The following is a 14,074-nucleotide window of genomic DNA, read 5'->3' as shown; positions in this document are numbered from 1 at the left end:
CCAAGGCTCCGGAGAAGGGGCAGTGCAGGACTTCTCTCTGCTCCTGCTCGGATCTCCTGGGGAAGGGAGGGCATGAGCCAGCTCCTGGCTTGCCCGTGGATCACGTGGAGCCCAAACTGTATCTGCTTCTGCAGCCTTAATTAGGCTTTTTTACAGGCCTAATGCTCCAGTTTTTAATCCCCATCTTGGAGCAGGATTTATGGTGTTGGGCATGTTTCTGCCTCTTTTCCCAAGCCGTGTGGGTGGTGAGGGAAGACCAGCGTGGCTCTTGCTGGAGCGAAAACATGACGTATTTAAAATATTGGCCAAAATATGAGGTTTTGGATGAGTTTTGCAGCCCAGAGGGAGCTGCTGCTGAGTGCTTGGGGTGACATTGGGGTTGGTGAGGAGGGAGCTTGTGTTGGCTGCTCATGGTTGTGGGTCTGTCCCCAGACTGGCCGCAGGGTGAGCTGATGGGCTTGGGGTCCAGAGGAAAGGATGGGGGAAAAAAGAAGCAGAGGCTGATGCTGGGAACAGGTGAGGAGCCCCAAATAACGTCTGGTGCTTCTTCGCTTCTCCCATCAGCCATTCCCAGCCCAGAATGAAGGCTTCCTTGGTTCACACCATCACCGCCTCTATCTGGAGCTGCTCCCCAGTTACCGGATGGCTCCTGGGGATGGAGGCTTCGGGCTCGGCGTTTCCTCCCACCTCCATCCTCAAAACTTTTAGTTCCTGAAGCGCTGGCTCTTGCCGATGCTGCCCCAGTGCCTGCACTCTGCTGCTGGCTCCGAAACGTCGCTCGCCGTCCCATGGCTCGGTCCGGTCTTTGCAACGAGGATCAACGTGGTTGCTCCAGTCTTAACTTCATTTTGGGTGAAACGCTGTAAAAGACTCAACTCTTGCAAGTATTCCCGTCAGTTTAGCATGAGCTTGGCCCTAAGTTTTACAGCCCTTTGGGAAGACACAAGAATAATAGTTTTGTCCCCTGGACTTTTGGAGTGATATTTTTTGAGGAGGGAGCTTCCCCAGCTTGTGCAAGGGCTTGGAGGAGGTTCCACACCTAGGACATGTGGAAGATGGGGAAACCACGAAAAACAAAACAAACAAAAAAAAACCACCAACGGCCCCGCATTGCAGGTATAATCAAATGTTTCTTCTACACCATGCAGACGTAAAAGTGACTGCGATGGTTTTGATTGCAGGATTAAGTCACGGGTTGAACTGCGAAGAAGAAATCCAGTCAGATAGCTTTGATAATAGCATTGGCAACAGCACGCGGTGGAAGCCCGAAGCTTTTAGATAGATGGAGAAAATATTAAACAATTGTGTGGTTTGCAGATGGTCCTGGTGGCTCGCAGGGAGCTGCTGGCAGCCCCGTTGTGTCAACCCTTCTTCGCCTGTGACTGTGTGGCACCGTTGCAGCTCACGCTGATTTAATTGCTGAGGTTAATCAGGATTGAAATCCACGAGATGGAAACCCTTGGTTTAAAATCATCTGGGTTTGTTCCGCGTCTTTATTCCCCAGCTGTGTTTCTGGAGGAATCCCTACTCTTGTGGTTGAGAACCGTTATCATATATGTGCAACTATTTTTCCTTCCCAAGTCAGGAAGATTTATTAGGTGGGTACATCTTTATTTAGGCAATTATGTGGCTTAATAGGCACTCATCGAGGTTCGTAATTTTTCTCAGGGTTTGGAAATGGTAAATGAGATCTGTGCTGGATTATTTTTTCTTGAGATTATCATTGAGCTGCATGTGAATGGAAATTCAGGTTCGATTCAGCTGAACCCAAGGAGTTTTTCAGTGTTCCTTGGGTTACCTGAAATGTGCTGGATGCACGGGAAGCCGACCTGAGCTTCTGAGCACAAATTTCCTAATGAGAACTGGTTGTTAAAAATAGAGATTTGTTTACTGATTAATTAGAGTGTTGCCAGTAACTATGATTTGAAAGCTAGTGGATTTTGGATTTGTTTGTATACTGGAAGAAGACGTGTGCTTTTCTTCCTTTCAATTTGCAGTCACTTTTTCAACCTCAAATATTCGTTCTTGAACTGAATTATCTGAATAACCCACATCAGGTTCTTTTTATAAGTTAGGTCTTGAAGTAGGAAGCATTTATTTGAGTATTCACATTTCTACTTCTAAGAAGGAAGCAATAATGTTGATAACATTATGAAAATCAAACATTTCAATGGAATCACTTGTTTTTCCCTGCAGATTTGAGCAGGTACTCGAGCAGTGGGCAGCTGGGGATAGAGATGTTGCGGGTGATGGGGGCGGCTTCCAAAGGGGAATGCCGTTGAAGCTTAGAGGCATGTTTGAAGAGCACTTGGAGCCTAAATCCCGTGTTTTGTTCTGCTGTGTGCTAAAGAGCAAGGGTCCTGTGTTTTTTTCCACCATTTCTCCCAGATCAGTGCTTTGCTCCTCCTGCCTCGCCTGGCCCTGGAGCGCGCCCGGCCCCCGTGTGATCCGCTCTTTCCTCGGGAATCAAATGCCAGCATGCAAATGCGATTTCTTACTATGTAAGGATTACTTTAAAAAATAAATAAATAAAAATAAGCTAAGCCTAAAGAAGATATCCAGAAGTAAAAGAAAACCATCTTCTAAGAGGCACGTGTATTGCCGTTAGCTCCAAGAAATCCTCTCCGTTTCAGCTGGTTTAAACGCCGTCGGGATGCTCTTACCCTGCTCTCAGTTTTGTATTAGATTTCGTATGCATCAGGCATTTTGGTGTTTCAAATCCAGGTGGGTTTGTGCGTGGTTGTGGGGGTTTGGATGAGATGTTCTTGTCCCTGCTTGCACGTGGGTGTTAAACCTGAGCATCCGCCGCGCTCCGAGGTGAACTGTCCTTGTTGCTAACCCTTCTTTCCCAAGATTTCGGCTTGGAGATCTCCCTTTTTTCTTTTATTGGCCTTTATCTAAGAGAAGTACATTTCAGTAGTGTCATCTGCTGGCTCCTGGATGAAGTTTTTGGCGGTTTTGTTCCATTTTCAGCAGTTTTGCCGTGTTTAGAAGCTGCGCAGCCGCTGGCCATTGGGTCCCCGTTGCCTGGCTGAGCCCTTTTCTCCTTCATTTGGTCCAGTTCTCACTTTGGGCTTGCTGCTCTGTGGGAAGAAATGAGAAATGGCTTCAGAGCACTTGGAAAGTCTTGCAGAAGAGCCATGAAGAAGACGCTGGGTGTTTAACCACAGCAAAGAGAAGAAGAAAGTCAAGGCTTGGTCAAGACGGGCATTTGGGAAGAGGTTGTGTGAAATCGTCGGACTCGATCAAAGTTGCTGCTGCTTCGAGGGGTGCATGGAAGAGCCCAAATCTCCAACTGCAGAGAGCTTTATTAGCCCGGGACCTGAACCCGTAACATTTTTAGTGTAGGTGCTGAGATTTCGCCATCGAGCCTGGCCCTGGTGTGGGCGCTGGACCTCCAACAGCTGCTACGCTGTTTTAAAACATTTTTATAGTGTCCCTCTACCCCCTTTTCATTAAAAATTTTCATTCCCCTGTCCACCCCGGGGTGGGGGAAAGACAACCCTCAACCTTGTGTAGTCAAGGTTATGGCGATAAATTCTGTAGCATTGTCACTTCTATTCGGAGTAAATTGGCTGGCCGCTTTCGGGCTGAAGGGAAGATAATTTGCTGTAGTATTTCAAATGGATTAGAAATGGATTTGAAGGGAAAGTTCATGCCTCCCATTACAAAGGCTAGAAAGAAGACTATCTTAAGGCACTGTTCACACTCTGGCCTTCATTATCCACGCTTAATACCTTTCCTATTTTCCAGCGTTAATGAAATTTCCTGCCGGAGCGGGTCTTCTGGATGGACGGGAGAACTCTTTAGATCCGAGGGCTTGTGCTGCAGAAAGGGAATTACAAGCCCTTCGTGTCGAGGGCCGGCGTATTCTTCAGGTCCTTGGCCTGGCTATTATCTCATTAATTTTATCCTCTCTTCTCAATACAGTTCATTTCCAAAGGCCGTCCTTTCCATTAGGGTAACAATTCAGCGGAGTGCCGTGACACCGCCGGGGATGAAAAGCGACGAGGGGTTTCACCAGGCTCCTTGCCCTCCGTTGGAGGCCTCGTCCCCTTCTCCTGGCCCGGCGGTGGCTGTCCCCAGGTCGAGGTGTCACCGCAGGCGGGCGAAGGTGATGCTGGCAGCGCGAGGATGTTGGGGCTATATCACCGTGGGCGAGCAGCACCTGAAGGGGTCGCGGCTTTTCGTCTGCTTGGCCAATTCCCTTTCCCCATTCTTCTGTGTGGGCAGAGGTTACCCAGCGAGGTTTCTTTACAGAACATATTTCACCTTCAGTTCTGAATGTCCTAGGGTTTCTGGAGGTAAATACCACAAGCGGCCAGAGCTCACCCTAACGTGCGCGTTCAGCAGCCGAAAGTCCCCGCGAAGCATCTCCAGGACCGTGGCATCTCCTCTGCTGTGCGCTCGCATGGTGTGAGTAGGGCCAGGGGATTTGAGGGGACACTATACCCAGTCTGGGGGTGCTGTGGGGTTTGGGAGCTCTCCCCGCAAAGGTTTGGGCTGTATCTTTTGCAAGCAGGGCGAGGACGGACAATAAAACTGCTGAAGCAGTGCTGCAACCTCCTGGCGCCTTTCCCTCCGTCTGTCTGTCTCCAGCAGGGGAAACAGCTGTAAAGGTTACTGGAGCAGATTACAACTCCTTTTGAGAGTTTTTTTCTCTTTCTATATTTTTTTTTTCCTTCTCTCTGTTAACTTTTTGACTTCTTAGCACTGAGTTTCCAAGTGAAGAACCAGGGGGTGCCAGGGCAGTCCCCGCACTGATGCCCCATCAGCCGGAGGGTGGAAGCGGAGGTGGCCAAGCCTCCCGTGGGGTCAGGTCTTGGTCCACTGGGACTCACAGATGCTTTTTCTCCCTCAAAAATGCAAATTGGAGGAGGTCTGGGTGAAGGCAATGCCTTCAGCTGCAGAAATCCTGAAAATCCTCTGCAGGGAGAGACATGGGACCCACGGTCCTGCTGTGCGCATCGCCGCTCTGCTCCCCGTGGGCTGGCTTGTTGCTTTTTTTTCCTCTTTTTATTTAATATTGATTTAAAAAGCATCAAGTGTTTTATAATCTGCAGCTCTTGCTGCTTGGTGTTTGTCGACAGCGGCTCCCTGCTCGCTCTCTGCTCACATAGGAGGGGTCAGATGCCACCGGGTAATAACTCTCGAGAAACGGTGACTTCCTAACGGGGGCCGCTGCGGCGGCGTGCAGCCACTTGAGCGGTTCGAGTGAGCACGGAAAAGTGAGAAAATAAATATCTGGAGGATCGGGGGGAGCAGCGGGAACGGCGGCTGATGCTCTACAGCTGCAGCCGCCCCGGCTCTGAGCTGCTGCTTAAACCAGGAGGGTTTTTCCCCAGCCTTTTATTTTGCATCCCGATGATGTGGTTTTTTTTTCAGAGAAGCGCGCTGGGCATAGCAGCATGGCTTTGAGTTATCTTTTGCAGACCCCGAGGCAGAAAACGGCACTGGAAATGCAACAGGAGAGAAGCATCGAGCGATGGGCCGGGATGTTTGCCCGTCACGGGGGCTGCCCTGGTGTAGTGGGGCTTTTAGTGAGACGGGGGCATTTTCTGGACAGCAAAGCACTGCAAAATCCACACGCCCTGGGCATGGCACGAAATCCCTGCCTCGCTCCTGCCAAGCAGGGATGGGAGCGGGGCTTTTTCCCTCCCCTATAAAGGGCTAAAAGGAAACGTTGAACGCTCCGGGACTGGAGCGATATGGTAACATCTGGGCTCTGTGTCTCCATCGGTAGGGTTTTCTTGGTGTCATGCTGTGTTTTCTGGGTTGAAATCGAAGGAAATAAATCTCGTGTCGCTAACCGTTCCCCTAATGCGGCGTGCGTGCGGGGATTAGGGGATACAGCCGGATCTTTCTGAGCAAGCAAATGCTCTGTTTCTACCCAAATCCAGGTTTGCAGCACACCCGTGAGTCATGGCAGTGGCCCGCAGAGGGTCACTTTTGAGCCACATTCCAGGTTTTTTAGACAAATGTCTTTCAGCGGAGTTTTGCGCTTGGTGTGCGAGGCACCCGGCGTGGGAGATGCTCTGGTTGCTCGCAGCGTCTCCCTGTACACGAGACCTTTCAACGTACTTTGTTGGTGGGCTGCAGAGAGCTGAAATGAATTTTTTTACAGGATGCTGATTTTTTTACAGGGAGCTAACGCCAAAACCGCCTCGCCAGGACCCGATGTACCCGCGTCAGCAGCACAGGGGTGCAGATCTGTAGGGGAGCGATGCTTGTAGCTCCATGGCACGCAGAACAGGAGCGCAAAATCCATCGGCACCGAGCATCCCGTGCCTCCTCTTCCCTCGGGAAGGCTGCAGGGGCTCGGAGGGGTCGGCATGCACGATATGCCGCAGGATGACCTCTGTGAGATGTGTGCGAGCTTCTCGAGGGAGAACTTTCTGGGGTCTACACGGGCTGGGGTGTGCCGAGGTTTGCTGCGAGCTGGCGAGTTGCAACTCTGGGGACGTGGGGAGCTGGGGGAAGCCCTCGGGATTTTCAGAGAGCGGCGCAGCCGCGGCCGCGCTGTGCGCGATCTCAGCTTTGCGGTGCCGCCTTCTCCTGCTGCTTTTGCAAAATTTCAAGCTCGGCGCTCATCTCTGGAGCGAGGTTAGGGGTTTCCCAGGGACCGAGCCCCGAGCAGCCTGCACCGGGCGCAGCCCAGCGCCGCTCGGCGAGGTCCCCATCCCCTCCGCGCCGCCTGGCAGGAATTCGCCGCGCTTGGTAGCCAGTGGCAACAGCCCTATTAAATGAATCGGCTGTCACACTAAGCACCAAGAAATGTAACTATTACATTTTACAATTCCCTTTCTCTTTGCAGCACATGTTCATTTGAAGGTAATGCTCTCCGGGGTTTGCATTCTGCTGATAGGATAGCGGCCCTTAATTTACAGATAGTCGCTGGTAATGCGCGCTTTATATACGTTCCGCTAATAGCATTATGAGCATAGTTTGTGCTAATACAAAATTAGAGCTCTAATTTGCATAAACAAATTACTGTTTGGATTAGCGCTAAATGGTTAAGACGACTGATATCGGCGTAGATTTGATTCGGCTGCAGCGGCTCTGTTTGCATAACGGCATCTGTACCGCAGTGAGCTGGGGGGGGGGGATTCCTGCGGATCGGGAGGCATCGTGCGGGGAAACGGGTTTGGGGTTTTCGGGGGCGGAGGAGCCCGTCCGGGAGGGATTTGTCCCCAGGGTGACGCTTGGGAAATTCCTAAAGCTGTCCTTTGCCCGTTGGGGACAGCCCGAGCACATCGTGGTGACGGTAATGTCCTGGTGACACTAAAAAGCGTGGCCGTAGCACAGCTCCTGCCCCGTCGCTGCGGAGCTGGGAGGAGGAACGCGTCCCCTTGGTGGTGTGACGGGGACCTGCGGGGCTGGAGAAGGTTCCCAGGTGCTGCCAGGGTCCGATTTGGGTCCCAGCATCCCCTCCAGACGTTAAACGGGGATGAGCAGCACTCTCCGGCAGCTCATCCCATGCAAGGACGTGGTAAAAACCCTACAAGAGCCGGGCTTGGAGGGGAGGCTGTAAAACCATCCAAGCCTTTGGAGCTCCATGAAGCTTGGCTAAGCTCCAGGAAGGTCCCACGCCGCCGATTCCCCTGGGGGGCTGCCACCACACCTTCCTTTCTCTTTTCTCATTGCTGCTGGAGCTGAAAGCCAGGAGGTGTCCGCGCAGTGGGATGGGGGCATCGTGCTTGTTCTCAGCTCCTCGTGCTACCTTCCCGAGCTGGTGCTCACCGTGCCTTTATCCCTTTCTTACAGGTCCCCGCTGTTAAACCAAGTGCGCCCCTCGCCGCAGGGCAGCAAGTCCCAGCCCGTGCCCCAGGGCTGGAGGAGCAAAGGCTATCGCTGCATCGGAGGGGTGATGTACCGCGTGTCGGCCAACAAGCTCTCCAAGACGTCCAGCACCCCCGGCCGGGGCAGGGACCTGAGCACCAAGAGCCCCGGCAGAGCAGGTGAGCAGCGAGAATTTCTCCTGGTGCGCACCGAAAACCGGCGGGGCCCCGGCTTCGTGCCGACGTTGGCTTTTAGCCGCTCGTCCCCAGGCTGCGCGTCTGCGGCTCGTCGCCTTCCCGTGGTTCGCTGCAACGCCCGTGGGAAGGGATCCGCCTCTCGCCGAGAAGTTTTTTGGGGAAAAAAAAAAGCTTTTTAGAAAGCGAAATCCCGAGTTTTGTTGCTCGGAGTTCTTGCAGCACCTGGCTTGCTGAGCACGGCTGGGTGGCGGAGCGCAGGGCTTGCACAGCTCCGACCCAACGGCGTTGGGCATCCCGTCGCTGCCACGGGGCATCCCCCAGCTGTTTGTGGCAAGAAAGTAATGCAAAAGAAACAAAAGCTTTAGGAAAGAGTTAAGACAATATAGTTTTTCTTTAACTCAGGGTGCGCCAGGTTTAGAGACACCCTGTTAACGCTTTCTTTCTCCAACCACAGCGAGGATTGCTAAGTCTTGAGCAACTTGAAATGGCACCACGAGGTTAAACATATTTGATATGCTCATCAAATCCCGTTCAATATTGACCTAAGAAAGCCGGGAGGGTCGTTCTGTGGATGGAACAGGCGTTTCGACACAGTTCCTGGCTTTCCATTTAGCTTCAATTTGTCTTTTAGCTCCCCCGGTACTTGAGACTCAAGTGCAGCTCTCAGGCAGGACCAGGTTTTTGAGCTGCTCCTAAAGTGGTTTTTGAGTTTCTCTTTGGGGTCAAACAGTTTTGCTCCCGAACTGGTTATTCCTGGGTTATTCCTGGCACCCCCTGGATACCGGTTCCATCAAACAAACCCACAAAAAGCAGGATAGGGAGGGAGGGGAAATAAAAATGTCGTCAGCAGGAGAACTGAGCAGCTCCGGCAAGGTTGGAAACCGTGAAATAAATTAAGAGCGAAGGGCAACAAAGAGTAAATAACTCCCCCGATGCTCACCCGTGGCCGGTAAGGGGTGTGGGAGAGAAAATATACCCGTATGGCTTCTTCTGGAGTCTGCGATCCTGCTGCCTGTGAGCTCGGCTTTGGGGCTGAGTCCGGAGGAGGGTGGGCGAGGATCAGCCTTGGGAGCCTTGGAAAACGGCTCCGTAAATCTCGCTTGGTCGTGGACCAAGCGAAGCCTGGGGTCAGCGATGTCTGTTTTGTTTTTTTCACGAGCTTTGGGATGGGATTTTCCGAAGTGTCCGAATCCCTGAACTCCTGCTGCCTTTCCATGGGACCAGGCACTGCTCCTGGAGGTTTCCACGTGCTGCCAGGGGATGTGTTAAATTCACAGCAATTGTAGGAAATGGGGGAAACGGCATGAAAAAATGGGAAGCCTTTTAATGGAGGTGAGACCTTTTGTAGGAAGCCCTTCCCAAGCACAGATCTTGCACATCTCCTGTTTAAAACCCTTGTTCTGAACTGTTTCTTTTTGTTGGTGTTGGTTGTTTTTTTTTCATTTATCTAAGTGAAGAAGTCTCTAAATCTGCCTAGCCACCTGGAAACGGCAAATTCGTGCTTAGGGAACTCAGCAAAGGCTGAGGGTTTCAGCCTGCCCATGAATATCCAGTTCCGGGCTGGAGAAATGAGAAACATTTCTGTTTCTGGCAGAAAAACACCAGCCTAAAGTGGGATTTCTGGGAGAGGGTTGGAGCCAGACCGGTGCCAGACGCTGCGTGGCGGGGTAGCGGAGAGGTGGGAAAGGCTCCTGACGATTTAACAGCTTGGAGTTTGCTTACAGGGAGATATAATTCCGCTGCTCGCCCGAATTGATTGGGCTGGTATTTTGTCTTTTCGAGCTCCAGCTACGATCAGAAACGCCATAAAGCTCCCGAACCGGTGCCCGTGGGATGCGGGATCGGTGCCGGGGCTCCGGTCTGGGGAGCACCGGCCCCTGGAGACGTCCGTGAGGAAAGCCCCGTGCCTGTGTTTTAGCGGTTTTTGCCAGGATGCATTTCTCACTGTGCGGAAATATTAGGAAACGTGACAGCAGGATGGCGCAGCAAGCGCTCGATACATCGCAATTAGATGTGGCTTTAATTAAGCGAACCAAATTTAGCAGGTTTCCTTGCTGGCAACAAACCTTCCCTTCAGTTCTTTCCGCAACCGCTACGGCGTTGTTTGGGCACGTGATGGATTTCCGTGAAATCGGGGAAAGGGAATCGGGGAAAATCCTGGCAACACCGCATTTCGACGGTAAATCTGCGAGGGGGAGTGATAAATAAGCAAGCAGAGAGCAGACTGAAAGCAGAAGGAAAAAAATGAAGGTTTGACATAGGCCTGAGCCCACTCGGGGCGCGAGCTGCGGCCGGGGGGGGGCAGAGCTATTGCAGCCCGCGACGTGGGCTCGCTCCAGCGGGTTTTCAGCAGCATCCAGATGCTTCCCGTGGGGAAATCTTCCCCTACGTGACTCCGACAGATGCTTGGGAAAGGCAGCAGCTCGTGCTCACGGTGCTGGTGGCCGTCAGGACACTGGGCTCTGCCTGCTGGAGGGATGCTCGTGGCTGTCAGCCAGACCTCGGCAGCTCCTCCGGTGGTAAGGTCGTATTCGTTGGTGGCTTTCATTTTTATTTTTTTTTTTTTGGATTGGTGTATTTTTTATAAACTCGGAAGGCTTAAAGATCCCTGTCTTCTCCCATGATGGCTGAGCTCCCAGCGGTGGAGGTTTAAGAGGAGCTTTAGGTTCTCGCCACGTGCCCCCTAATGCAGCCTGTGACAGCAGGAGGGCGAATTGTTTCTGAAACTCACGGCTGAGTTCAACCCTGCGGGGCTGGGGGGCCTTTCCCCCAATCTCAGCACGTTCCCTCCCTCCATCCTGGTGTGTAACAGCCGTTCCTGCCTCAGTTTCCCCATTCTGCTTCGTGGCAGGGTGAGGAGCTCGGCGACATCCCCACTGGCGGCTGGTAAAGGGGATTTCAGATGCGATAGGGGATCTTGGTAAAAGGAGGGGGGAAAACAGCCCTACACAGGCTCTGATGCAGGGAGGCACGTGTCTGAGAAAAGTGCACTCTCGGCTCCTTTTTACCAACTAATTTGAGAAGTGCTGAGCGCCGCAGAAATGCCCTTTCTGCATTTGCGCAGGTGGCAAAATGCTCAGCGCTGCTGTCGAGCCGGCGACGGTGCCGGGGGCTCGCGGGAAGGATGCGCCCTCCGTGTCACGGGCATCCCTTGGGGCTGGGATTGCTTAATCCCATGTCCCACTAGAGCTCAATCCCTTCAATCCCTTGGGGCTGGGATTGTTTGTCCCCTTTTAATTCGATTGCTTGATTTTGGGATTCATGAATCCCTTGGTCCCTTCTGAGCTCAGTCACTTGCCTTTGTAATTGCTCGATCCCTCGGCTCCTTCAAGCTCAAACCCTCAGGTTCGGGATTGCTCGCTCCCTCGGCTCCTTTTGAGCTCAGCCCTTTGGTTTTGGGATTATCCAGCCGCTCAGTCCCTTGGCCCCTTTTGAGCTCAACCCCCTCGGTTTGAGGACTGCTCAATCCTCGTCCCCTTTTAGCTCAGTCCCTCGGCTTTGGGACCCGGGTCTCCTCGAGGAGCGGGGCGTGCAGAGCTCGGGAGATGCTCCAAGCTCCTCGCACGCCTCCGCCGAGCCGGTCACGCAACGGCGCCGAAAACGCTTCATTAATTGAGCGTGCCTCGCTAATAACGAGACGCCTGAAGCAGGGACGTGCTCGTTCCTGTTGGGAGCCGGGCTGCAGGCAAGGGGGGGGGGAGAAGCGTGCCCAGCTGCTCTCCCGCAGCGCCAGCGCATCCCCTCTAACGCTGTTCCCTTCCAGAGGGGCTTGTGCCGGCCGGTAGGTGAAATAAATCACCCCCGGCAGCTGCTGGTGCTGATGGTCTGCAACGGTGGAAGCCACTTAAAACGACCGATAATTAAAGAAATAAATTTCCCGAGTGCCGGCCTCCAAAGTTTTGGTTCAGCACTGAAGGCAGGAGAGCCCGGCGAAACGAAGGGCGCCCCAGCGCGTCCCAGTGTCGCCAGCGCTGCTTCTCCTCCCTTCCAGGCTGTTTTAGGTGCTGCACAGTATTAAAAAACAAAACAAAAACAAAAAAAAAAAACAACAAAACCCAACAAATGACCTACAGCACACGCACAAACGCTTCTTTCCACGTTTCCACCGCAGCTGTGCTGAGGTCCCGGTAAAGGGACTCCGGATGCGAGCGCTAAAGTCGTTCCTAAATAATTAAGCAGGTAATAATTAACGGCGCTCCCTTGGCAATATTTGTGGCTGGCCCGAACGCGAGGGAAGATGCTGAGCGCCCTGCTCAGCGCGCGTTCGCTGCAGGAGGAGCCCTGGGGCGAGAGGGGCCCCGTGGTGAGCTGGGGGCCTGGCGCATCCCACGCAGCATTGCTCCCAGGCACAATTCGGGGGCTGCAGGGGAAATCCTTTAGGGGAAATCCTTCAGGGGGAATCCTTCAGGGGGAATCCTCCCCTGGAGGAGCGGGACCAGGGACCGGGGAGGGAACCCATGAGCTCCCAGCTGGGTTTGTGCTCCAGGGAAAAACATCAGGACTAAGGTGGGGGTGCTGGCGGAGGGGCACGGCCTCCACCCCGCTCATTTTAACCACGGTTGGTGCTTGGGGAGCCCCTTTGGCAGGGCTGGATTGTTCCCCTTCATCCTTTTCCGATCCAAATCCCAGTTTTGGAGCGGGACGGGCTGGGCAGAAGCAGGCGCTGCGCAAAGCCCCGCGCCGAGGGACCGGAGCCAGGCTGTCGGTGCTGCTCGCCTGCGGATTCCTTCAGAGCCGAGGGAAAAAAAAAAAAAAAAAAAAGTAGTTAGGCTGTAGCCCCTGCTATTAATCATAGCTGTAATCATGCATTTAATGAACATGACAGCTCCCGTTCCCTCCGGAGAGACGCGCCGAGCCTCCCGGCTGGGTTAGGTACAACAATCACTTCCCAGCGCTTGCCATCACCGCGAGCTGCCGGAGCAGCCGGCGTCGGCTGCGGGTGATGCATGGAGAGGAGCAGCCCCGTTTGCACGGGCCGCGGGTTTCCTTACAGATGATGCGCCTCAACCCGACTAGATCATTAAGGGGAAAAAGAGGAAAAAAAAAAATAAAAAGGCGGAGGGAGAAAAACACCTGTCCCTTACGCGGGGTATAAAATATCAAGCCTGACGCCGCCGTGCTGTGTGTAATCAGTTAAAAAGCCCTTAATGTGCAGTTCCTTGATGCTCTCCCCAGCAGCTTTTTTTTTTATTATTTATTTCTTCTTTTTTTTTTCCCTCCTCTTGTTCCCTCTGCCTTCACGGAGGAACTCGCCGTGCCCCTTCTTTCAATCTCTGCAGCAAGGGACTTTTATAGGACCGGCAGCGCTTGGTCCCGACGCCGATGCTCTCCCCGGCGTGCTGAGGTCCTCTCGTGCAAAATCGTGTTGCGTCTGAAGAAAGGCCCCGGCGAGACCCTCCCAAGATCAGAGTCAAGCCCTGGGGGCATGGTTTCAGCATTTTGTTTCGTTTAATCCGGAGCCTGCTGCCGTGCTCCCCGGGGGATCACACACCAGCACGTCTCCTGTTTTTACATTTAACCCCTCTCCAGTCCTCCGTGTCCTTGCTCTGCCCCGGTTTCACACCGCGTGGGTGACTCTGGTAATGCAGACAGACCCCAGATCTCCACCTTGCTTCTGTCCTGCTCTGACATTGATCACTTAACGTTTTGTTGTGTTGCTTCGAAGAAAAACCTGGGCTGCTTGGACCCTCCTACGGGCGTGGGGCGATAAATCCCCCTGCCTGCATCCCCTCGCTCGTTGCTTTGAGGTCTGCAGAGCACTTAAACTTCTTTTTGCATGGTGGAAAGGCTTCTAAAAACAACACCCCGCATTCCCTCCTTAAATCCCAGGAGATGGAAGAGAGAAACGAGGCTTCGCCCCTTTCCAGGCTGCTGCGCGTTAACGGGCTCCGCGCATTAATTACGGAGCTTCTGAACCGGCGGCATTACGCAGCCGATGGGCTGGCTCCTCCTGGGTAAATATTTAGGCAGTTCCCTATTAGTTGGGCGAGGATTTCCACTCCGGGTGAGCAATTAGGAGGTTTGACAGCGTGGAAGCTCGTAGGAAAGGTTTCTGTGCCTGCTGCCAGGCTGCTGCCTCGCTGGACGTGGCCGGCACA

At 53.2% G+C, this 14,074-nt stretch overlaps 1 protein-coding gene across 2 annotated transcripts in view; it reads left to right on the top strand.

Moving 5' to 3' along the window:
* ZC3H3 (zinc finger CCCH-type containing 3) overlaps nucleotides 1–14,074 on the top strand; it is a 137,300-nt gene that overhangs the window by 82,212 nt on the left and 41,014 nt on the right. For both annotated transcript variants that reach the window (XM_066990810.1, XM_066990809.1), the window contains exon 5: nucleotides 7,765–7,958. In XM_066990810.1, the coding sequence (XP_066846911.1) occupies nucleotides 7,765–7,958 (194 nt within the window). The remainder of the gene's footprint in view (nucleotides 1–7,764; nucleotides 7,959–14,074) is intronic.

Source organism: Anser cygnoides, chromosome 2 (assembly GCF_040182565.1).
Source record: "Anser cygnoides isolate HZ-2024a breed goose chromosome 2, Taihu_goose_T2T_genome, whole genome shotgun sequence".
NCBI lineage: Eukaryota > Metazoa > Chordata > Aves > Anseriformes > Anatidae > Anser > Anser cygnoides.
This window is presented reverse-complemented; position numbering and strand designations above follow the sequence as displayed.